A 26,737-nucleotide genomic window follows, 5' to 3' on the forward strand; every position below is an offset into this window, starting at 1 on the left:
TGTGACCCTAAAACTGCTCTAGGACCTCCGTGGTGGTGCAGAGTATAAGAATCTGCCTGCCAATGCAGGGGACTCGGAATCGATTCCTGGTCCGGGAAGATTGCACATGCCAAAGAGCAACTGAGCCTGTTCTCCACAACTGCTAAACCAATGCTCTAGAGCCTGTGAGCCATAACTACCGAAGTTGATGAGGTCTAGGCAATGGCAACCCACTCCAGTGTTCTTGCCTGGAGAATCCCAGGGACGGGGGAGCCTGGTGGGCTGCCGTCTATGGAGTCACACAGAGTTGGACACGACTGAAGTGACTTAGCAGCAGCAGCAGAGCCCACATATGGCAATGGCAGAAACCGGAGCAGCCTAGAGCCTGTGCTCCACAACCAGAGAAGCCACCACAATGAGAAGCCTGTGTACTACAAGGAATAGTAGCCCACACTCACTGCAACTAGAGAAAGACCAAACAAAAGCAAAGAAGACCCAGAGCAGCCAATAATAATAACCAAAGTGAAAAGTGAAGTCGCTCAGTCGTAACTGACTCTTTGTGACTCCATGGACTGTAGCCTATCAGGCTCCTCCATCCATGGGATTCTCCAGGCAATAATACTGGAGTGGGTTGGCATTTCCTTCTCCAGGGGATTTTCCCGACCCAGGGATCGAACCCAGGTCTCCCACATTGTGGGCAGACGCTTTACCCTCTGAGCCATCAGGGAAGCCCAATAATAATAAAGAATCCTTTTTAAAAAAACTGCTGTAAAAAATGTCAGATAAACAAATGAATAAATCCTCCACTACCTCACCATCACCATTTACCTCATAGTGAAACCAGAGCAATAAAGAAGGGCTGCAAAGACCAGCAGATTTGGTCTCCACCTGCTCACCCTGCTCCAGTCACACAGGGAGCCTCCTCATCAGGCCGAGTGCCAGGCCTGCTGCACTTCAGCGCTTCTGCACTCACTGTTCTTTCTGCCAGGAATACTCCTTCTGGAGAGCACCCCGCTTCCCTCCCACCTTCCTTCAGGTCTTTATTCAAATGTCACCTACTTGGCAGTGAGACTTCCCCATCACCTTAGGTAAAAATGCAGCTTTCCCCAAGCCTTCCTGTTCTTGTTTTATTTTTCGCCAGAGGACTTCTCACCAACTAACACACTATGTATTTTACTTAGCTAATTTCTTGTCTGCCTTCCTCACGCTAGAACATAAGCTCTGGGAGGGCAGAGGCTTCTGTTGTTTTGTTCCCTGCTGTTCACTGCCTTATCACAGAGCCTAGGATGTGGCAGGCTCTGGACCATGTTTGTCAACTGAATACATGAATAACTTTGTGAGCATTCTCTCATGCTTCCAAACACTTGCCATGCTGTTTTCTCTGCCTGGAATGACATTCCTCTGGGTTCAGAAGAGAAAATCCACCCAACCTCCAAAATTCAGCTCAAGAAACCTTTCTTTTGCAAAGGGCTCCCTGACTTTAGGCAGATAGAAGTAGATAGGAACCTCTTCCCTGCATTGCCACAGTGTCCTGTTATCACCAAAGGCTGGTGGGGCCTCAGACAGTGTTTTGCAAGCTGTGGGGCTCCACGGGGACTCCTTATTTATCTTGTATCCCCAGCACCTTTGAACCTGGCAGATAACAGCAGGCCCTCAGAAACATTTGTGGAATGAAATGATAAATGAGTGAATGACATAGAAAAGCAATCCATATGTAGTTTAGTGTGAATTATGTTGACATTTGTAACATACATGATTTAAAGAATACCCTTAAAGGCTTCCCTGATAGTTCAGTTGGTAAAGAATCCGCCTGCAGTGCAGGAGACCCTGTTTTGATTCCTGGGTCAGGAAGATCCGCTGGAGAAAGAATAGGCTACCCACTCCAGTATTCTTGGGCTTCCCTTGTGGCTCAGCTAGTAAAGAATCTGCCTGCAATGCGGTCCCTGGGTTGGGAAGATCTCCTGGAGAAGGGAAAGGCTACCCACTCCAGTATTCTGGCCTGGAGAATTCCATAGACTATACAGTCCATGGGGTCCCAAAGAGTCAGACACAACTGAGCAACTTTCACTTTACTTCACTTCAAAGGTATCCCTACTGAAGTTTGTTTGACATTAATATTTTTTATTATAATTTACTCACAACCTGTAAGTTAATGACTTATACTGTCCAAAGTCTGAGATCTCACCCAGTCATCAATGTAAAAGGTTGAGTTTGCATTCATATTTCTATTACATTATTCCAAAGTGTTTTTTCACTCTACCTTTTGTTTGGGTTTCCATATCCAAACTGGTTTAGCCTTGAGAGTATCACCATGGGAGCTAAAGACTGAGCAGGTTTGGTAAATAAAGCATTGATGCCAAAGACCATGGAGGAAAGGGGTGCCCTGGAACAGAAAGAAGTAGCATAAGTCTACATCACACACAAACTACATGTATGTATATATGTAAGTGTATATACACTATGTATGTATATGTATACAAGTATCAAGGACCTTTCTGACTATTAAGTCCTCCTTGAGCCTAAATAGACAATAATAGAAACAATCTATAAAATGCTGACCATCATCTGATAATGCACAGTTGTCATAAACCTGCATTGAACAAGTCTGTTTTTCCAACAGAATTTTCTCACTTTCTGCCTCTGAGTCACATTTTGGTAATTCTTGCCATATATCAAACGTTATCATTATTATTCTATTTGTTACAGTGATCTGTAATCAATGATCTCTGATGTTACTATTGTAGTTTGGACATTTCATTTTTTAGCAAGAAAGAATTTTTAGATTAAGGTATGTACATTTTTAGACACAATGCTATTGCATACTTAAAAAACTACAGTATAGTATAAACATAACTTTTATATGCATTGGAAAAGCAAGAAATTTGTCACTTGCCTTAGTGCCATATTTGCTTTATTGCACTGGTCTGCAACTGAACCCACAACACCTCCAGCAACAACATGTATCATTTCACAGAAGCCCCACAATCTTGTGAGGAAGGTATCATCACGTCTGTTGTAGGGCTGGGGGACAGACTAGGTTCTGCACAGACACGCCGCTAGCAACTAATAGACCTGGGATTCACACCAAAGTCTTCCTCCTCAAATTTTCTGAAGGATTACTTTAATACATTCTCAGTGAGAATCCTGCCATATCATTTTGTGATAATTAAGTTACATCATATAAAATAAATCAAGGGCATTGCCTGAATAAACTGAAATTTTGTCCATGTTTCAACCAATGATGGAAAACTTGCAACTAAGGAAGAAGGAGAGAAGAAACGGGGGAGGTGAAGAAAGGGAAGAGAAAAAGAAAAGGCAAGAGAAAAGATGAGGCCAGAGAACTGGAAGAAGATGGATCTGACCATAAGACCTTGAGTTTCATCCCTAGTTCTTCAATCTGTGCTTACATTACCCTGGGAAAGTTAACGCCTCAAGAGTTTTAGTTTTGTAAAAATGAGGATAATTATGATTTCATGATAATAATAGAAGATAACTGCCGTCAGTAGATAACTGCCTCCACTAGACCATCAGAGTCACAAGGGCAAGGGTTATATCTGCTTTGGGCCTCTGATTAAGTTCTTATCTGACATGATCAGGACAACAGTTGACTGAAGCAAAAAAAAATCATTTTCAGAAGATGAGACATTGACCATTCTATTTCAACTTAACTATATTCATTCTCTTATCTTTTTTTTTTTTTTTTTTTGAGTACAGGTCCACTGATGAAAGTGCTGTGCTATCTTTCTGGCACATACACTATCCCTACAACAGGATCCATGGTTTCTACCATCAATTATAGAGAGAACCTAAAGTTGTTTACAAGGCATTCTGAATACAGGATACTTTTAGATTTTTCTATTTCCCTAAACATTTAAAGTTCTCAAGACATCAGGTTTGATAGTAATTTTTTTATACTTTATCAAGTCTTTCTAAAGCATTTAACTTAGTTTTCATAGAAATGCTTAATTTCATATATATATTTCCTAAGTTTATAAAATATAAATGTAACTACATGTAATTATGGGGCTTTCCAGGTGGAGCTAGTGGTAAAGAACCTGACTGCCAATGCAGGAGACATAAGAGACCTGGGTTTGATCCCTGGGTTGGGAAGGTCCCCTGGAGGAGGAAATGGCAACCCACTCCAGTATTCTTGCCTGGAAAATTCCATGGACAGAGGAGCCTGGCAGGCTCCAGTCCATAGGGTCACAAAGATTTGGACACGACTGAAGCAACTTAGCACAGCACAAATGGAATTATAATAACAATTGCATCTGACATTAACCAATTTGAAACAAAAAGTACTGACTCTTAGTAAGGATACAACTTATGGGAGCAGAAAAGCATATGTCTCTTTAAGAATAGCCATTCAGTCAGAAGCATCCAGCATGTGCATAGGAGAGTATGTTTTTAGAAGGGATTTGCTACTACAAAACCTGCTGTATTGTATCCCTAGCATTGACCACAGGGCCTGACATACAGGAGGCAATCAATAAATATTTTTTGAGTCAATAATATCCACCACACACAGCTGGTATGAGACTTTAATGAACAAAAGCTATACAGTACTTGTACACACTGGCATTTGATAAATATTGGTGCCCTTCCCTTTCCAACTGTTTGAGGCATTTTATTCATTAGTACCCAGTTTCATTCAAAAAGAATTTGAGTGTTAAAAGATGTTTACTGAAATTTCTTCCTGTTAATTTATTTTTTTAAAACTGATTTAAGACTGTCATTTTTCTAGGCATCAGGGACATAGTTCTGAAACATAAGGAGCTCACCTTTTTGCACATCACTCCAAATATGACTTAGCAACAAACTCTGAAACATGGAGGAAATTATTTAAAGAAGAAATCACTAAGTTGGGTTGGCAAAGCTTCCTTCAATTTAAGTTACATTAAGAGACATTACTTTGTCAACAAAGGTCCATCTAGTCAAGGCTAGGGTTTTTCCAGTGGTCATGTATGGATGTGAGAGTTGGACTTAAAGCTGAGCACTGAAGAATTGATGCTTTTGAACTGTGGTGTTGGAGAAGACTCTTGATAGTCCCTTGGACTGCAAAGAGATCCAACAAGTCCATCCTAAGGAAATCAGTCCTGGGTGTTCATTGGAAGGACTAATGTTGAAACTGAAACTCCAATATTTTGGCCACCTGATGCAAAGAGCTGACTCATCTGAAAAGACCCCGATGTTGAGAAAGATTGAAGGTAGGGGGAGAAGGGGACAATAGAGGATGAGATGGTTAGATGGCATCACCAATTCGATGGACATGAGTTTGAGTAAACTCCGGGAGTTGGTGATGGACAGGGAGGCCTGGCTTGCTGCAGTTCACAGGGTCTCAAAAAGAGTCGGACACGACTGGGCGACTGAACTAAACTGAACAAAAAAAAAAGGCCATGCAGTTTCTACAAAGCTAATAAAGACTGTGCTGGTCTTAAAATAATACATTCCTCTCTAATCCATAAAATAGAACACATATCAGAAAATATGTGCCAATCAAGTGAATTTCATGGCTGATCTAAAGCGTTTATAATAACCATACCGAAGAACAAAACCTCTCATCATCAGCTTACACTTTTTCAAGTAAAAAAAGAATAAGATGGACCTTGATTTTCAATTTCAATTCTTGTGATGCTATAGAGTAAAGGTCACTTTGCCTGATAATCCAGTGCAGTACAGTAAGTCCCCTACGTATGAATGAACTGTGTTCCAAGAATGCGTTCATAAGTCCAACAAAGTTAGCCTAGGTACCCAACTAACACAGTTGGTTATATAATTCTGTACTATAATAGTTTATAAAACTTTTCACACAAATAATACATAAAAAACAAACACAAAACACAAAGAAAGCATTTTTAATCTTATAGTACATTACCTTAAAGTACAATAGCTGGCATTGAGTGAACAGGCAAGAAGAGTTACTAACTGGACAAGGGAGAAGAGATGAGACAAGATAGAGCTGAAGGATTGTCAGCAGTAGGAGGGCAAGCTGAAATTTCACTTAGCCTGAAGTTGATGGAATACATGCACATCTTTGAAAGTTCACAACTTGAAGGTTCATACGTAGGGGACTTACTATATTATAAAATAAAGCTATCTGAGATTTCACTTTGGTTTCTGAGATTTAACCTTGTAGCACCAGCCGTATGAAGCTTTGGGATGAAAAATTACCATGTCCTTTCAAAAGCAGGGAAAAGCTGCCCAGGGTGAACAATTATGAAGATCTTATTATGTTCTGCTCTCTGATTTCCAGTGCTGCTTCTTATGACCATCTCTCAGTTACGTGATTTGTAGTGGCAATATAACTGAGATACGGAGATACTAGTATGTTCTCCCTCCCTGTGATATCTGTATAGCTAATATTTGAAAAATATACTTACTGCCGATTGAACTTCAGTAAGTCTGCATCGACCATGTCAGCCAGTGGCAAGTTAAATAAGCAAAAAGAAGATTGCACAATCACCCTAGAAACAATTTTAAAGTACACATATGAAAATTCTATAACTAGGAGACACAAATTTGTTTAAAAATCAAACGACAAAGTTGACATTTGGTTTGCAGAAAAGGAAAAATGAAATAATATGCTATAAAAATAAAAATATATTAGGTACACACTTCTATCCTCCCAGAATGTATCTATGAATATATAATTCTCTTTTAAAAATAAAATAAATACATTTTGAAAAATTTACTATGCTTTTTACTCATTCTCAGTTGACTACCCATTCATTAAATCTGCTTAAATTATGGATAGGTTCTAAAGAACAAAACATGCCATGGAAATTCATTACTTTTCTCCTTATTTTTCCTTTTTCCCCTCCTTTCCCCCCTTTTTTCCCTATAGTTGATCACTGCCTTAATAAATATGAACTTTAGCTTCATAAGTATGGTAATAATGACATGGAGTTTTGGTGTATATTTTAAACAGAAAAAATATTTTGTAAACTGTACAATAAAACAAGAAGTGAGAATCCATTTTCTCACATTCACATTAATATATAATTTAAAAAATTATCTTTGATAACAGAAGTCAAGTACAGGAGATATTTTAGACTTTTTCTCAGTTTAACTTAAAAATCTACTGCTTATGTTTGCTAATTGTTTATCATAAGCTAAGGAAAAGTATATTATCTTCTTTTATTTCTTTTGCACAATCTTTGTCCCATGCACAAAAACAATGAGCTAACTAAAATATTGCATATGTAGTATTTAATAACATAAATTCCAGGGCTTCCCTGGTGGTTCAGTGGTTAAGAATCCTCCCGCCAAGGCAGGAGACTCGGGTTCAATTCCTGGTCTGGGAAGATCCCACATGCCACACAGAGCGGCCAAGCCTGTGCACCACAACCATTGAACCTGTACTCTAGAGCCCGGGAGCCACGATGACTGAGTCCCCGCACTGCAACTACTGAAGCCTGAGAGCCCTAGAGCCTGTACCCTGCAACAGGAGAAACCACCGCAATGAGAGGCCCATGTATGGCAGGTAAGAGTAGCCCCCGCTTGCCAGAACTAGAGAAAAGCCTGTGAAGCAACAAAGACTCAGCACAGCCCAAAATAAATAAATAAATATAAATATATTTATATATATAAATTCCGGAGAAGGCAATAGCACCCCACTCCAGTACTCTTGCCTGGAAAATCCCATGGACGGAGGAGCCTCGTAGGCTGCAGTCCATGGGGTCGCTAAGAGTCAGACATGACTGAGCAACTTTACTTTCACTTTTCACTTTCATGCATTGGAGAAGGAAATGGCAACCCACTCCAGTGTTCTTGCCTGGAGAATCCCAGGGACAGGGGAGCCTGGTGGGCTGCTGTCTCTGGGGTCACACAGAGTCAGACACGACTGAAGTGACTTAGCAGCAGCAGCAGCATATATAAATTCCAATATATTTTAACTGGAGAAGCATTTAGAAAGTCTTCTAGTTCAACATCACACCCAATACAGAAACCTTTTGGTATCAAGAGGAAAATTAAGAACTACTAAGGGACGTAAAACATTTTAATTATGACAGAAGAAAGAAAATGGGGGAATGGTTTAAGTAAAAAAAAAAAGCAAACAAACATTTTCATTCTAAAAATCACTATAAAAATGTCTTTTAAATATGACATAACCAGAGCTACCACTGTAGATTTACAGAATAGTTATCTATCAGATCAGATCAGATCATATCAGTCGCTCAGTCATGTCCGACTCTTTGCGACCCCATGAATCGCAGCACGCCAGGCCTCCCTGTCCATCACCAACTCCCGGAGTTCACTCAGACTCACGTCCATCAAGTCAGTGATGCCATCCAGCCATCTCATCCTCTGTCGTCCCCTTCTCTTCCTGCCCCCAATCCCTCCCAGCATCAGAGTCTTTTCCAATGAGTCAACTCTTCACATGAGGTGGCCTAAATACTGGAGTTTCAGCTTTGGCATCATTCCTTCCAAAGAAATCCCAGGCTGATCTCCTTCAGAATGGACTGGTTGGATCTCCTCAGGTTTTACAGAGATTAATACTTTGAGTTAATTACTATATTTGCCACTTCTGATTTACTCAAAATGCAGTTAAGTCTTCATGAAAATTTTCTCAAATTGTTCCAATAGGGACCTGGAGTTAGATTTATTAGTTCGTTCACCCAAAACACATTTTCTAAGGACCAACTATTTGCAGGAACTGTAGTAGATGATGGGGCCACAGTAATAAGAAACTAGACTTTATTCATAATAAAGCTCAGTCCAGTGAGGGCCAAAGATAAGCATGGGGCATCGGGGTCATGTAGGAGGGACACCTCCCCACTCCAGTACTCCTGCCTGGAAAATCCCATGGATGGAGGAGCCTGGAAGGCTGCAGTCCATGGGGTTGCTGAGCGTCGGACACAACTGAGCGACTTCACTTTCACTTTTCACTTTCATGCATTGGAGAAGGAAATGGCAACCCACTCCAGTGTTCTTGCCTGGAGAATCCCAGGGACAGGGGAGCCTGGTGGGCTGCTGTCTATGGGGTCACACAGAGTCAGACATGACTGAAGTGACTTAGCAGCAGCAGCAGGAGGGACACCTAATCCAGGTGAGCAAATTGCGGAAGGCTTTCCGGAAAGCACGCACATCCCTGAGCTGCAGCCTAAAGGAACAGTAGGAGAGAGCCAGGTAAGAATGGTGAAAGCTTTTCAGGCATAGAATGTTGCATGTTAGACATGGAAGTGTTTGAACCTGGCACTGCAAAGTGTTTCTCTAGGGCAGGAGTTTGTTGTAAGTGGAAGAGTAACAAGAAATGAAGATGTCGAGGTAAACAGGGCCAGTATAACAAAGGACCTCATATGTTATCATTTTGCATTATATCCTGAAAGCAGAGAGAAGCCACTTAAAAGATTGTTAAGCAAAGGAATGACACGCTCTTCTAGAAGCAACTGGGGACTAGGGACAAGGGGACCATATAGGAAGTTATATGGAAATCCAGGTAAGAGATGACGAAGACCTGAGCTAAAGGAATGGCAATGGGAACACAGAAGGGATGGATTCAGGACATATTCAAGAGCTAAAACTACTAATAATTGGTAGCTCATTAGATGTAGGAGACAAGAAAGGGATGGCAAAGACAACTTCTCAGTCTCCGACCTGGGCAACTAGATAGATGGTAGAGCCATTTTCCAAGATGGCAAAGACCATCTTTTAGGGATAAGATCTTTATTTGGCAGCAGGATTTACTAAACGATGCACTTTAACAGGTTAGAAAGAGGAACTTAACTTTACTACAAAACTTGGCATTAGAAATCTCTGCAAAAATGAAAATAGAAAGGTGGGCTTCCCTGGTGGCGTGGTGGTTAAGTCTTCACCTTCCAGGGCAGGAGGTGTGGGTTTAATCCCTGATCAGGGAGCTAAGATTCCCATATGCTTCCTGGCCAAAAAAACCCAAAACATAAAACAGAAGCAATATTGTAACAAATTCAACAAAGACTATGTTTGGTTAAAAAAGAAAAAAAAAAAAAAGACTCCACATTAAAAAAAAAAAATCACCCCCAAAATAAGAAGACAGAAAAGTGTAATGACTGCCTAGAAATGAATACCAAACACATTTCAGATCAAAGATGTTTCACTGCTTAAAAGGAAATGGCAAGACCTACGGTAATTTTGGGATTGACACGGGCATTTACTCACATGATAACGGTGAGATACAGAGCCAAAAAGTGATAGTACTGCTGTCCAAGAAGCAGCATGACAATGGAGGCTGTTCCTTCTAGGTAGAAGGAACATAAGATAATTTTATAGTAACCAAACTTCCTCAGCCAGGACTGGCTGATAAGTACAAGGCACTGAAATGGAAACAGATGGGCATAACGTTAAGATGGAATCCAGTGCAATAGGTTTACTCTTCCTGACAACAAAACAAACATTCTCAGCAAAAAATAAATTTGCTTCTGAATCATAGTATCAGCTGAAACACACAACTAATACTACCTATCATGGTTACAAGTGTTATTATCCATTTATACCCATAAAAGTTGACTAATATACTGCAAAAAAAAACAGCTATTATTTCCTATAAAATGGACAAAGTGGGAAGTAGTTTCATACATTTTTATTTTCACACTAACAAGAGGAGGTTTAACTAAAACCAACTATGAGAGAACCATCACTGAAACAATGAGCATTGCTTTATTGTAATGTGAAAAGGCCAACTCAAATCCAAAATATATTCAGATTTTAAAATTTGGGATTAAAGCCCAGAATTCACCTCGCACACCGTAGTGAATAGTAAAATAAACATTTTACTATTCTTCTTAGTAAGAATTCCAGATATATCTGAAATGTACTTTTTTATCCTAAAATCAAGCACCAGAAATTAGCAATAGTTTATGATTGTATCGACATTTCTTCTGTTTGTGTTTCCTGTCTAATCTTATATATTTTCATCTTTCATGTTGAGAGTTCAATCACATTTTTTCCTGCATTTCTTGCTAGCAATGAAAAAGTTTATTGCTGTAGACCAAAAAGTTAGTGCTAAATATACATATGTACATTAACAAAGATTAGAAGATACTCTTTGTTTTCAATAAAAAAGCACATTGTTTAGCCCTGAATCATTTTTACTAACTAAATGTACATACAATTAGAAGAGAATTTTTAATGATGTAAGTATAATAACAATATTCTTTAACAAACATAAGGGTTTCCCCCTCTGACTGATTTTTTGGTTTACTTCTCTACTTTCAAGGAACAAGAGCGCTTTTTTCCTGGATAGTAAAACCGTGATTGAGAGGATCCGTGCCATTTCTCAGAGTTCTATAAGATAAAGTATGTAAAACAGACCAAGTCCCCTTATATTCCTATATATAATAATAACACTAAATTTACACAGTTCCACATTTTGAAATGAAGCTTCTTGTTCTCAATCTCCAACCCATAAAATACTACACAAGATATGAGAGTAATACTCTAAGAAACATGCGACAAAGTGGAAAGTGCAAGATTTTAAAACCAGATTCCCTAGTGTCAACCGCAAACGTGCACTTGCCATGGGTGCTGCCATCTGCCTCTAAAAGGATTAAATCAGGTTCTCTGGAAGCTGCTGACCTCCAACACCCCCCTGAAAGGTTTAGAGTGGAGAGCAGAAATGAGGCACTCTGTGCTCCCAGGAAACTGGCAGGACAAGTCTTCAGTAGTTAGACATTCTCAGGAGCTGACTTTATGAGTCAAATTCTTATATCTCCTCATACCTAGAAGAGCACTAAAATCCTTCATGGTGACGACTGTTTTTTGTGACCAGCAGAAACTTTCTAAAAAATAAACATGCTTGATTGCATGTACTCCCCTTTTACCAAAATCACATACATACTGTCCTCTACCTCTTTGGAGCAGTTTCTCAGAGAGCTACCTGAGTTGTTGTCTCCCGGGCAGCAGTCCTCATATTGCCCCAAATAAATTAACTCGCAACTCTCATATTGTGCATTTTTCTTAAAGTCGACACTGGGTTGAAATTCCAGCTCTGCCACTTTTACCAGCTTACTTTACCTAGGAAGCATTTCCTTCCTCTAGCACTCCCCCTCTGTCTCTGTCTCTCTCATCATACAAAGTACTTAATAATTGGTAGCTGTTTTAATTCTGTCCAGTGTAAAAATATATGAGCCAATGATGGGTAATATAGCAACAAAAAACAGGCTACTTTTGCTTGTACTAAAATACAGCCTTCCATAGACTGAGGATTTTGGCTCTCCATCCATGTGTTTATTAAGTAGAAGCTCATGAATAATGTGTCCCAGCACAAGTGTTGGCAAACAGATGCCAAAAAAGCTTAAATCAAAACAAAGATAAAGGCAGTGCTGTGTTTACAGTGAACATTTAATAAATATTTGTTGTACTGAGATTTAATAATAAAAGTTAACATTTCTAGAGTGTTTATTTTGTGCCAGGAACTGTTTCAAGAACTTTGCATGCCTTACAAAGTTAATTCATTTAATTCTAATTATAATCTTTAGGCACCATTTTTATTTCCATTTTTACAGAGAAGGAAACTGAAACACAGAGAGCTTCAGTAACTTGGCCAGGGTCACAGAGCTAATAAGAGCGGAGGCAGATTTCTCCCTGGCAGTCTCCATGCTTCTAACCCATTTACTATTCTGCCTCTTGGAGGTGAGTGGGATGTGGAAGAGTCCCAAGCCTATTAAAACAGTTATTACAGAGAAAGAACACTTCCTCATTCTTCTTTCCTTTCATTTATTCAACTCCTTAAAAGAAAGCTATGGGGAAAACACTCTGAGAAAATGAAAATGCAGCGCCTAGCCTTCATTACCAGAACCAACAGGCAGTGTGTTAAAGTGACCTAGCCAAATAAATAACAGCAAATTCCAAACAGCTGTCTTTTTTTGCCCCCAATGATTTATATATATATGTCACTTTTTGAGAAATCAAGAATAAAATTTAAGGCAATTTTGCATTTCCATTTTATAATGATTTTTTATTGAGATCAACAGAAACACATATGTTAGTATGAAGGTTTGAGAAAAAGAATTATTGAAATCTTTTGGCTATCAGATCAGATCTGATCAGTCGCTCAGTCATGTCCAACTCTTTGAGACCCCATGAATCGCAGCACGCCAGGCCTCCCTGTCCATCACCAACTCCTGGAGTTCACTCAGACTCACGTCCATTGAGTCAGTGATGCCATCCAGCCATCTCATCCTCTGTTGTCCCCTTCTCCTCCTGCCCCCAATCCCTCCCAGCATCAGGGTCTTTTCCAATGAATCAACTCTTCGCATGAGGTGGCCAAAGTACTGGAGTTTCAGCTTTAGCATCATTCCTTCCAAAGAAATCCCAGGGCTGATCTCCTTCAGAATGGACTGGTTGGATCTCCTTGCAGTCCAAGGGACTCTCAAGAGTCTTCTCCAACACCACAGTTCAAAAGCATCAATTCTTCAGCCCTCAGCCTTCTTCACAGTCCAACTCTCACATCCATACATGACCACAGGAAAAACCATAGCCTTGACTAGACGAACCTTTGTTGGCAAAGTAATGTCTCTGCTTTTCAATATGCTATCTAGGTTGGTCATAACTTTCCTTCCAAGGAGTAAGCATCTTTTAATTTCATGGCTGCAGTCACCATCTGCAGTGATTTTGGAGCCCAGAAAAATAAAGTCTGACACTGTTTCCACTGTTTCCCCATCTATTTGCCATGAAGTGGTGGGACCGGATGCCATGATCTTTGTTTTCTGAATGTTGAGCTTTAAGCCAACTTTTTCACTCTCCACTTTCACTTTCATCAAGAGGCTTTTGAGTTCCTCTTCACTTTCTGCCATAAGGGTGGTGTCATCTGCATATCTGAGGTGATTGATATTTCTCCCGGCAATCTTGATTCCAGCTTGTGTTTCTTCCAGTCCAGCGTTTCTCATGATGTACTCTGCATATAAGTTAAATAAACAGGGTGATAATATACAGCCTTGATGAACTCCTTTTCCTATTTGGAACCAGTCTGTTGTTCCATGTCCAGTTCTAACTGTTGCTTCCTGACCTGCATACAAATTTCTCAAGAGGTAGATCAGGTGGTCTGGTATTCCCATCTCTTCAGAGTTTTCCACAGTTGATTGTGATCCACACAGTCAAAGGCTTTGGCATACTCAATAAAGCAGAAATAGATGTTTTTCTGGAACTCTCTTGCTTTTTCCATGATCCAACGGATGTTGGCAATTTGATCTCTGGTTCCTCTGCCTTTTCTAAAACCAGGTTGAACATCAGGAAGTTCACGGTTCACATATTGCTGAAGCCTGGCTTGGAGAATTTTGAGCATTACTTTACTAGTGTGTGAGATGAGTGCAATTGTGCGGTAGTTTGAGCATTCTTTGGCATTGCCTTTCTTTGGGATTGGAATGGAAACTGACCTTTTCCAGTCCTGTGGCCACTGCTGAGTTTTCCAAATGTGCTGGCATATTGAGTGCAGCACTTTCACAGCATCATCTTTCAGGATTTGGAATAGCTCAACTGGAATTCCATCACCTCCACTAGCTTTGTTCATAGTGATGCTTTCTGAGGCCCACTTGACTTCACATTCCAGGATGTCTGGCTCTAGGTCAGTGATCACACCATTGTGATTATCTGGGTCGTGAAGATCTTTTTTGTACAGTTCTTCTGTGTATTCTTGCCATCTCTTCTTAATATCTTCTGCTTCTGTTAGGTCCATACCATTTCTGTCCTTTATCGAGCTCATCTTTGCATGAAATGTTCCTTTGGTATCTCTGATTTTCTTGAAGAGATCCCTAGTCTTTCCATTCTGTTGTTTTCCTCTATTTCTTTGCATTGATCACTGAAGAAGGCTTTCTTATCTCTTCTTGCTCTTCTTTGGAACTCTGCATTCAGATGTTTATATCTTTCCTTTTCTCCTTTGCTTTTCGCTTCTCTTCTTTTTACAGCTATTTGTAAGGCCTCCGCAGACAGCCATTTTGCTTTTTTGCATTTCTTTTCTATGGGAATGGTCTTGATCCCTGTCTCCTGTACAATGTCACGAACCTCATTCCATAGTTCATCAGGCACTCTATCTATCAGATCTAGGCCCTTAAATCTATTTCTCACTTCCACTGTATAATCATAAGGGATTTGATTTAGGTCATACCTGAATGGTCTAGTGGTTTTCCCTACTTTCCTCAATTTAAGTCTGAATTTGGCAATAAGGAGTTCATGGTCTGAGCCACAGTCAGCTCCTGGTCTTGTTTTTGCTGACTGTATAGAGCTTCTCCATCTTTGGCTGCAAAGAATATAATCCATCTGATTTAGGTATTGACCATCTGGTGATGTCCATGTATACAATCTTCTCTTGTGTTGTTGGAAGAGGATGTTTGTTATGACCAGTGCATTTTCTTGGCAAAACTCTATTAGTCTTTGCCCTGCTTTGTTCTGTATTCCAAGGCCAAATTTGCCTGTTACCCCAGGTGTTTCTTGACTTCCTACTTTTGCATTCCAGTCCCCTATAATGAAAAGGACATCTTTTTTGGGTGTTAGTTCTAAAAGGTCTTGTAGGTCTTCATAGAACCATTCAGCTTCAGCTTCTTCAGCGTTACTGGTTGGGGCATAGACTTGGATTACTGTGATATTGAATGGTTTGCCTTGGAAACGAACAGAGATCATTCTGTCGTTTTTGAGATTGCACCCAAGTACTGCATTTTGGACTCTTTTGTTGACCATGATGGCCACTCCATTTCTTCTGAGGGATTCCTGCCCGCAGTAGTAGATATAATGGTCATCTGAGTTAAATTCACCCATTCCAGTCCATTTCAGTTCGCTGATTCCTAGAACGTCGACATTCACTCTTGCCATCTCTTGTTTGACCACTTCCAATTTGCCTTGATTCATGGACCTGACATTCCAGGTTGCTATGCAATATTGCTCTTTACAGCATCGGACCTTGTTTCTATCACCAGTCACATCCACAGCTGGGTATTGTTTTTGCTTTGGCTCCATCCCTTCATTCTTTCTGGAGTTATTTCTCCACTGATCTCCAGGAGCATATTGGGCACCTACTGACCCAGGGAGTTTCTCTTTCAGTATCCTATCATTTTGCCTTTTCATACTGTTCATGGGGTTCTCAAGGCAAGAATACTGAAGTGGTTTGCCATTCCCTTCTCCAGTGGACCACATTCTGTCTTAAAATTTAGTAGCCAAGAGAGACTGGAAGAAAATATTGCTGAACATACATCTAAAAAAGCACTTTTACTGAGACTACATAATATATCGAATATATAAAGTACTCTTACAATTCAACATTATACAATTCAATTTAAAAAAATTTGAACAGGGAATTCCCTGGTGGTCCAGAGGTTGGGAGTCTGCACTTCCACTGCAGGGGGCGTGAGTTCAATCCCTGGTCAGGGAACTAAGATCCCACATGCCATGTGGGAAGGCCAAAAATATAATAAAAAAAAAAATTTGAACAAATAATTTATCAAAAAGATATATGAGTGGCAAGTAAGCACATTAAAAGATACTCAACATCATTAGCAGTCATCGGAAAATGCAAATCAAAACCACAGTAACATACTGCTGCTTCATACCTACTAACATGGCCAAAACTAAATAGCCTGATATAGTACTGATGAGAATGTGAAACAATTGGAAAACTTTACATTATTGGGAGGAATGTAAAATGGTACAACCACTTTGGAAAACAGGTTGTCAGTGTCTTCCATAAACATACACCAACCATGGAGTCCAACCATTCTACTTCAAGGGGTTTACCCAAGAGAAAGAAAAGAATACGTCCATACAAAGACATGAATGTTCATAGCAGCTTTGTTTATAATAGCCAAAAACTGGAAACAACCCAAATGCCCATCAAAAAGTGAATAGGTAAACAAACTGTTGTATACCCATACAATGGAATATTATTCAGCAATAAAAAGGAGTGAAATATTGATACCACAACAATGTGACAGAAGAATCCAGGCCAGACAATAGTACATATTATATTATTCCATGTGTATAAAAATCTAGAAAATAGACAGAATTAAAGGGACGGATTACAAAGAGGCACAAAGACAATTTGGAGAGCAATGGGTATGTCCACTACTTTGATTGTGGTGATAGCTTCATGGTGCAGACATAGGTCAAAGTGTACCAAGTCATACAGGTTAAATACATGTAATTTACTGAGAGTCAATCATACCTCAGAAAAACCATAACCAAAAAACTACCTTGTTTCAACTCATACATATTTATTTTCTAAAAAATGAAATGTGCTAAAGTTGAGTGCAGTGGGTGTTCCATGGTGCCCTAGAGGTGAGGATTTCAGGCTTTTACTGCTGCGATCTGGGTCCAGTCTGGTCGCTGCTGCTGCTGCTAAGTCGCTTCAGTCGTGTCTGACTCTGTGCGACCCCATAGACGGCAGCCCACCATGCTCCCCCGTCCCTGGGATTCTCCAGGCAAGAACACTGGAGTGGGCTGCCATTTCCTTCTCCAATGCATGAAAGTGAAAAAATAAAGTGAAGTCGCTCAGTCGTGTCCGACTCCTAGCGACCCCATGGACTGCAGCCCACCAGGCCCCTCCGTCCATGGGATTTTCCAGGCAAGAGTACTGGAGTGGGGTGCCATCGCCTTCTCCGCCAGTCTCTGGTTAGGGAACTGAAATCCTGCAAGTTGCACAGCGCCACCAAAAAGTTTAAAATTTTTTTAAAAAGTAAAACTGACTGTGGTAATGACTGTACATGTCTGTGAATATACTAAAACCCACTGAATTGTATACTTTAAATGGATGAATTAATAAGTATGGTATGTGAGTTACATCTCAAAGAAGCTGCTTAAAAATACCCATGTGTGTGCGTGCTCAGTCGCTCAGTCCTGATTTTTGTGACCCTATGGACTATAGCTCTCCAGGCTCCTCTGTCCATGGGATTCTCCAGGCAAGAATAGTGGAGCGGGGTGCCATTTCCTTATCCAGGGGATCTTCTTCCCAGGGATATAACCCATGTCTCTTGTGTCTCCTGAACTGGCAGGCAGATTCTTTACCACTGTGACATCTGGGAAGCCTCCAAATACCTATCTACTCTTAAAAAAAAAAAAAAAAACTTAGATAAGAGTTTAACAAACTTGTTTTTGCCTGGAGAAGAGGAGATACTATAGGCAAGTACATGATTAAAAGTGAGAATGTATATATAGCCTAGAATCTGACAGTAACACATAGAGACAGGAATTCAAGCAGCTCCCCATTCTGGATCATTGGACACAGCAACAAACAGCTTGAAAACTCTCAAACTGCCATTAAGGGAGAGTATCATTTTATTATATACACACAGTACCTGGGACTATATAGATAAACCAAAACTGATACTCTATTTGGTAACCTCTGCTAAACAGACCATGACAGATTCTTAAAGTGCACAAGTTTAAAGGCCTCTGAGTCTCTCTTTTTTCACTTGGAAAGTCTTTGTCTTGAAGGTAGTTGTCAGGATTACACAAGATAATGCTAGTTAGGATTACACTAGATAATGTATATGAGGTACTTGGCATAGTCCATGGCACACAGTAAGCACTCAAAAAATGTGAGTTCTCAATATTATGGTATATACAGTAACCAAACTATGATAAAGGCCTTGAGCTAATGGCAGAAAGGCAAATTCTATCCCATATACTTTGCTTAAGAAAGTGTGGCAACACTTAGAACATTTCAGAACTATTTCTATTCCACAGGGCTTAAATCTTTGTAAAAGTTAGTAAATAGTAAAAACTCATCTATCTAAGTTATTCAACTTAGTCTCTGAAGAGTATAGATGACATATTTTAATTGAGAAAACAGAAAAAATCCATATCATAGGCTAGGTCAAGTCATATTTTTGGAGGACAGATTTAGGTTAAGGGAAGCAATTTTATTCATGAGTTCTCCAAATCGTGTAAAAAACAACCGGCTGGTATATTTTTTGAAGGAGGACACACCCTCCACAATAATGGTCATGGCCATGGAATTTTACTAACACTCTGGAATTCTAGGACTTGGTTTTTTAGCCAAGTGCTTTTGAAACCTGGCTTCAGGAATCCATGATCAAATAACTCTTCTTCCTTCTAACAGTCACAGGAATCTTAAATATCAGGATAAAGCAAAATGACATGCTCACAGGAAGCCATGCATTTTCTTCCATAGCTCTGCAGAGGTTTAAATGAGGAAGCTCAAGAGGACAAAATTCAAAAGCTAAAATAGTAAAAATAACACAGAGCTCCGCTTTAACTGGGTTCTCCTCCTTTTCTTCTTTGCATCTCTTGTTTACATCATATTCCTACTGAATCTTGTCTAATGTAGGGAATCTGAATCTTTGGGCCTCTTAATAAATCTGAATCATTTTTTCATTACTGATACAATCAGGTTTTTATTTCTCAGCCAGGTAAGTTCTTGTTTAGTTGCTAGGTCATGTCCGACTCTTCTGCGATCCCATGGACTGTAGCCTGCCAGGCTCCTCTGTCCATGGGATTTCCTGGGCAAGAGTACTGGAGTGGGTGACCTGAAAATTGCCCTTTCCTCCTCCAGGGGAATCTACCTGACCCAAGGATTGAATCTGCATCTCCTGAAATGGCAGGCAGATCCTTTACCACTGAGCCACCAGAGAAGGCCCTAGCCTAGCTAAGAGTTATATCTTTAATCCCTGTAGGAAGATACATGAAGAATCATCACATACCTGTGGGCAGATAAAGCCTGCCCCATACATGATGCTCCTTATGGAAGAAGGAAGAACATCCGTGGGAATGAGGTTATCAACAAATATCATCATGAAGTTACTGAAGAAGGTTAAATGGAAGACTTGGAAGAAATTCACTATCAGAAAAAGGCGAAAGTTTTTCTGCGTCAAGATTTGTCTCATCAATGAGACGACGGAGGTCCAGGGGAGATCCTGTACAGTTTCTGAGAAAAGATTTTCCTCGGGGCTTCTTTTAGGTTCTAAGTGACTTATGTGGCACATGCCAGTATAAAGGCTGGCAGTAGCCAAAATGGCAACAACAACAGCGATGATCTGAAAATTGAGCAAAATTTCCATGTTATCAGAGATGAGGCCACAGAAAAGGATACTGGTAGATCCTACCAGTGATGCCACTTGGTTGATTTTAATAAGCTGGAGCCGACTTTCGTATCTAGTGAAAATTTCTGCAAACAGTACACACTGGGCTTGCTGAACAAAGGTAAGTGTGCTATCAAAAGCACATAATGATACCACCAGGTGAAGCCCACTGAGCCAGTCACCTTCATGATAGTATTTCCAGGGGAACCAAGGGAGCAGGAAGGCTGCTGCATATAAAGGGGCACCGTACAAAACAGAACTGTGACGATTGGAACAGCAGTCAGCCTTAGAGTTGTTGTGAAAATACCCCGTCAGGTCGTTAAGAGCATTCCAGATCATTAAAATCATCTAGAAAAAACAAAACAAAACAAAACAACACAGGATTATTTTAGTGTAGTTTATACTGATGAAAGTAACTTGAATTTTTAACTAATATGAAGTGACCAAAGTTGATCAGCTGGAAAAAAAAAAAAGTCACTGCTTCCAGAATCAGCAGGAAGTATACATACTGAAATAATAATGACAGCTAATACTACCCCCAAACCAGAGTGCATTCACTTTGTGTTTAGGCACTGAACAAGTTTTTACATGAATTATTTCACTAAATCCCTAAAACAACCCTATGAAGTAGGTACTATTCTTACCCCTTCTTTATGAGGAAACTGAGGGTCAGAGAAGTTAAGCAACTTTCTCGGCTAATAAATGACTGAACCAGGGCCTGAGCCAAGGCAGATGACCCCGGAGTCCGCGCTTTCAATCATTATGCTCCGCTGTCTCCCCACGAGGCATATGGCCATGCCTTGGCAAAGAATGATGGCCTGTTTACAGACCATGGCACAGTTTTACATAATTTCATTAGGAAAGGTTAAAATATTAGCGTTTGCTATCTCAAAATGGAAAAAAACACTTATTAGATCAAGGATGTTGTTGTTAGTAATAAACAAGTAACATTATAAACCATATGGGTATTTAAGACCATGAACTCTATCCATCCTGACCACCTAATTGGTAATGAGTTACAATACAATTTGTAAATATATGGGCCATTTCAAAACACAGAATATCTTAATAATAATTCTTATTTTTCCACATAAGGAATTTTTCCAGATAACCAAAAATGTACCAGTTAAACTCTAAGCTGTCATTCTTTATTATAATTGGGATATAGTTGCTTTACAATGTTGTGTTAGTTTCTGCTGTACAAGGAAATGTATCAGCTATATGTATACATATATCCCCTCCCTCTTATCCACCTCCATCCCACCCATCTAAGTCACCAGAGAGCACTGAGCTGAGCTCCCTGTGCTATACAGTAGGTTCCCATTGGTTATCTGTTTTACACATGGCAGTGCACATCACTTCAGTTCAGTTCAGTCATTCAGTCGTGTCCGACTCTTTGCGACCCAATGAACCACAGCACGCCAGGCCTCCCTATCCATCACAAACTCCCGGAGTTTACCCAAACTCATGTCCATTGAGTCGGTGATGCCATCCAGCCATCTCGTCCTCTGTCGTCCCCTTCTCCTCCTGCCCCCAATCCCTCCCAGCATCAGGATCTTTTCCAATGAGTCAGCTCTTCGCATGAGGTGGCCAAAATACTGGAGTTTCAGCTTTAGCATCATTCCTTCCAAAGAAATCCCAGGACTGATTTCCTTCAGAATGGACTGGTTGGATCTCCTTGCAGTTCAAGGGACTCTCAGGAGTCTTCTCCAACACCACAGTTCAAAAGCATCAATTCTTCAGCGCTCAGCCTTCTTCACAGTCCAACTCTCACATCCATACATGACCACAGGAAAAACCATAGCCTTGATTAGACACACATACGTCAACCTAAATCTTCTGATTCATCCCAATGCCCACCCCTGCATCGTGTCTACACGTCTGTTCTCTACATCTGCATCTCTACTCCTGCCCTGAAAAAAGGTTCATTTGTATCATTTTTCTAGATTTAATATATATGCATTAAAGCTGTTATAAGTGACCATCATTTTAAAAGTCTCTTTGCCCTTAAACAGAAGATCTTGGACATGGATAACCTTTTCTTGATAACTCTTTCAACTTGTGAAGAATCAGCTTTTTGGAAAATCATGAGGCACAACTAGAAGGAGAAGCTTTTCTAAGGTAAAAGAACAACAAGGGCTCCGTCTCACCTGGGCTTGATAAAAAGCCACTTCTGAAACCTTGTACAGATGTAAAAAAAGCTTTACATAGTAGAAACTGAAGACAGAATTGAGCATTTCAGTCCCTAATGTTGTTAGAGAGAATGCCCAAGCAATGGGTTTGATGTTTAAAAATGTCATTTTCCATGCAGAGGAATTCTTCTTCCTTTAGTTTAAGAAAAAAAGAAATGGTTAACATTCACTACTTGTGTACAAGAGCTGATTCAGCTCATGGGTGACAAAATTCCACCAGATACTAGTTAACTTTAGTTAAATAAAAGTCCAAAAGCATTAGCTGTGAATATGCAACCAGATTTAACACTTTACTTTCTTAATCCACTTACTCAACAATTTTTGAGACGTTGCCAGGAACACTATTTTGCATAGAGTGTGGCTTTACTTGAATATATATTTTAATATCTCTTCTAACTTATAAAAGTGAAACATATCAAAGAGTTTGCTGCTGCTGCTAAGTCACTTCAGTCGTGTCCGACTCTGTGCGACCCCATAGATGGCAGCTCACCAGGCTCCCCCGTCCCTGGGATTCTCCAGGCAAGAACACTGGAGTGGGTTGCCATTTCCTTCTCCAATGCATGAAAGTGAAAAGTGAAGTCGCTCAGTTGTGTCCGACTCTCAGCGACCCCATGGACTGCAGCCTACCAGGCTCCTCCATCCATGGGATTTTCCAGGCAAGAGTACTGAAAAGGGTTGCCATTGCTTTCTCCAATCAAAGAGTTTAGACACATTTAACTAGTGACCAGGGAGATGTGTTTATGGCATTATTATCTTCCCTACTTGGGAAGGCACAACAGAAATGAAACAATGAGGTGACATCCTTAAGTAGTGTCTGAGAGAAAGAATAGAAGCAAGCCTTTCATTTTAGTATAAAGTTGTCCATTCAGTAGTACAGACTTGCATTGGGAGATTCATTTTTTATCTTCTCTTTTTGATCTTTTGATTCTCTTTTGATCTTACAGCCTATGTAACTTTGGCCCAAAGGACACGGCTAAGAGGGGTATAGAAAGAACCCATTTGGTCCTTGCTCTCATGTAAACCTTCCTCTTAAATCTGGCCTATTGTTTTACCCATCCACGGACTTGATTTATCCAACTGGAAAGCAGGGAAAGGTTAACCAAGCAAGAGGTAGGTATAGACTCATCTTGCTTTTTTAATCTTGACTATGGTTTTAAGATAACAGAATTTTCCTGTTTTATAATGGTATGTGCATGCTAAGTCACTTCAGTCATGTCCGACTCTGTGCGACCCTATGGACTGCAACCTGCCAGGCTCCTCCGCCTGTGGGATTCTCCAGGCAAGAATACTGGAATGGGATCCCTTCTCCGGGGGATCTTCCCAACCCAGGGATGGAACCCATGTCTCTTATGTCTACCTGCATTGGCAGGCGGGTTCTTTAATAGGCACTTCTCCAAAATCTTACTCAAGCAGAAAACACAAATATTCAGATAATTTGAGATATGCTACTTACTTAAATAATCCCTGGGAATTAAGCAGGCACCTCAGTCTATACTACCCAATTACTTGGGGATGCGGAGAGCAAGTTATAAGGGGGAAGTGGACATTTGGCTCAAATGATCAAATTACCTAAGTCCCTGAGCTTCATATTGCATCATGTAGATGCAAGAATGATTTTAATTCTATAGGAAATAGAGAATTATCAAAAAGGGTTAATAATTCCATTTGTAGATCAAGCATTATCTATAAACAAAATACAGACTATCTGCCCGTTTGTGTACTCAGTTCAGGGCAGTTGCCCAGTCATGTCTGCCTCTTTGCGACCCCACGGACTGCAGCACGCCAGGCTTCCCTGTCCATCACCAACTCCCAGAGCTTGCTCAAACTCATGTCCCTTGTACTCACTTGTGTACTAGCTTTCTTAAAATGTCTATAGATTCTGCTGTAATGATAAAAAAAAAACATATATATGAACTTCTTTGTTACTATGCATGCTCAAACCTTTGAAAAATACACGTACTAAAATGTGGAGATGAACCAACATTTTTGGCTATGAAAGTAATTCTCCAGTTTGAAAAAGCTGGGAACTACTGCTAAAGACCTCACTCTAGGGACTTACTTTCGGCATAAGTGAGAATGAAGACTGAAGCCGAGGCCACCAGTTACTAAGAGAGCCAAATACAAGGAGGTCAGGAGAACCAAAAGCCAAGATACAAATTTGTTGTCGTTTAGTCACTAAGTTGTGTCCAACTCCTTTGTGATCCCATGGACTGTTGTCTGCCAGGCTCCTCTGTCCATGGGATTTCCCAGGGAAGAATAGTGGACTGGGTTTCCATTGTCTTCTCCAGGAAATCTTCTCAACCCAGGGGCTGAACCTGTGTCTCCTGAAGTGTCAGGTGGATTCTTTACCATCGAGCTCCAGAGAAGCCCTAAGACACAAATTTAGCCCACCAAAATCCAGGCACTCTTCTTGTTCTTAGTTTTATTTCAGGCATGCTAAAGCAAGAAGCGTGCCACACCTTCTGAACTGATCTATCATTAAGTCAGAAGGCAGGTATTTATAAACTCAGAATTTTGCAAGGAATCATAAGCTTGCTTAGCTGAGTTCAAATTTTTTAAAAAGATTTTGAGTTAAGCACCCATCTTGTCTGAGACAAGTTAATGACATTAACATTAATAATATATGACAAGTTATACATATACACATATATATATGTATATATATGGTGGATACAAAGTTTTGATAACGTTATAAAAAATTCCATAGCCTGAACTTCTGTTTATGACCAAAAAAAGTAAAAATCTTTATTTCCATCTGCAAAAAGAACTATTGATATTTTGCTTTAGATTATTTTCATTATAATAAACACTTATTTCAGTAGGTATCAAACTGAAAACCACCACTTACAATCACTTTAAAGTCAACACTACTTAAAACTCTCACTTGACTTTACTATAGCAACAAAACACCAAAGAACATGAATAGTAAATGTATCTTTACAAGCAGGAACAAAGGATTTCTGAACCTGGTTCTTATTTAATACCAAATGTTTTATATAGAAGAGTTTAAAAGTAGCAGAATGGTGTAATGATCAGGCTGGGAACATGCACTAAATACTGGTGAATTATTAAATGAAAACCCAAAACCCTTCTTTCAGAATCAACTTGGGTTGTTATTGTTAACCTATTGCTAAACCAAATAATAATGTTGCAGAAGAGGCTGCTTATGATTGCTTCTCAGCTATGACTACACGGACTCTAAATAATGATGGAGACCCCTTGAAAGCAGGGCTTTTAGCACTGAAAGCTAACTTGTCTTTTTCAGTGCAATTTTTGTTCAAGCTTTTCCGGGGCGGGGGTGGGGGTGAAGGAGAAGTTCCCCCAGTGTCCTTAAAAAGAACACACTAATACTAAAAGGCATAAAGTCTGGTGTGTTGGGTTTTGTGTGGACTTTTTTGCCATGTAAAATCATCAATAACTTTAATTCTTCAGATCATTCTTTTTTGTTGTTTTGCCATTGTTTTTTGAAGAACGCTAAAGAACATTTCAATACAGTTTCCCGTTTGATTTGGAGTCAAAATAAGCTTTTGCCATGGAGAAAGGGTTAGCACTTTCAGTTACTAGTGGCTATGAAAGATGAGTTTCTTGAAGGTCAGAGGCATGATTCTGGCCCTTCAGCTTCAACAAATCACCATCAGCAAATCCTAAATCCAATCATCTCTCTTTCCAAAGAGCTTTATCTGCAGTGACTTGTGAATTAAGATAGTTTTAGTTATTTTCTTTTGGCTGTGGAGTAGTAATCCGTCTACCAGAATAAGGGCAGTTAGGGCAGAATAGTAAACCTAGTTTCTTTCTTAACCTAAGAATAAAAATAGATCAGTAACATTTTACTTTTTAGTGTCCCTGGATTTAGAAGACAAGGATTTGTGAGTTTACCATTCCTCTTTTATCACCTCTGAAACGTCTGTTTCTTCTAAGATTATTGGCTGACATTCTACCATAGCTGTCTTCTGTCAGCTGTACCTTTACCATTACATCAAGGCTAAGAACACTGACTTTCTGATCTGTCACCTTATTTTAGAATTTTTGTGTTTTGTCTGCACGAAGATGGTAAAAGCCACAACCTACGAGAAGTATTTATTTTGTTGTGTGCAGAGACCAGCTTTCACTGTCCTGGCCATCAAGGGCTAGGGCTGCATTCTCCTCTCTCTAGGTGTAACGTCATGACTCCAGATACTTAACTTGTGATCTCTCTTTTTTTAAAAAGTATGCAAAAACGCTTGCAATTTTTTTCTCAGGAGTCGCTTCAACTGCACCTTCAGGTGGGTCTGAGGCCCACCGTTTCAGGGGCAGTACAAATTCTCAGCGATTTGGAGGTGAGGACTCAGATATCAAGAAGAAAACAGTTAACTGCCCTGAACTTCCGACCGATCCTCGATTTCCCAGCATCAAGCAGAGCAAATCTGGGAGTCAGAAGACCAGCAAGGGTCGGCGGGGCAGCGGACCTCAGGGTCCCGGCCACGCCTCGCGCCTCCCGCCCGCAACCGTCCGCTGCTCGTGGACCGTACTTGTGACCCTCACGCCCACTTAGGCTGTCCACCGGCCAGGCAGCCGGCCACCCACCAC

The 26,737-nt window shown here is 40.1% G+C and overlaps 1 protein-coding gene across 1 annotated transcript in view; it reads right to left on the reverse strand.

Moving 5' to 3' along the window:
- The window catches only part of LOC102397547 (transmembrane protein 180), a 39,508-nt gene extending 17,208 nt beyond the window's left edge, over positions 1–22,300 (reverse strand). Inside the window, exons 1-5 of the mRNA XM_006061837.4 lie at positions 22,130–22,300; positions 19,602–20,327; positions 10,117–10,271; positions 6,360–6,443; positions 2,240–2,362 (exon numbers count right to left, since the gene is read on the reverse strand). Coding sequence (XP_006061899.3) covers positions 2,240–2,362; positions 6,360–6,443; positions 10,117–10,271; positions 19,602–20,327; positions 22,130–22,279 — 1,238 coding nt within the window. The 5' untranslated portion in view covers positions 22,280–22,300. The remainder of the gene's footprint in view (positions 1–2,239; positions 2,363–6,359; positions 6,444–10,116; positions 10,272–19,601; positions 20,328–22,129) is intronic.
- Positions 22,301–26,737: the final 4,437 nt, after the last annotated feature.

The sequence above is a fragment of the Bubalus bubalis genome, chromosome 24, assembly GCF_019923935.1.
Source record: "Bubalus bubalis isolate 160015118507 breed Murrah chromosome 24, NDDB_SH_1, whole genome shotgun sequence".
In the NCBI taxonomy this organism is placed as follows: Eukaryota; Metazoa; Chordata; class Mammalia; order Artiodactyla; family Bovidae; genus Bubalus; species Bubalus bubalis.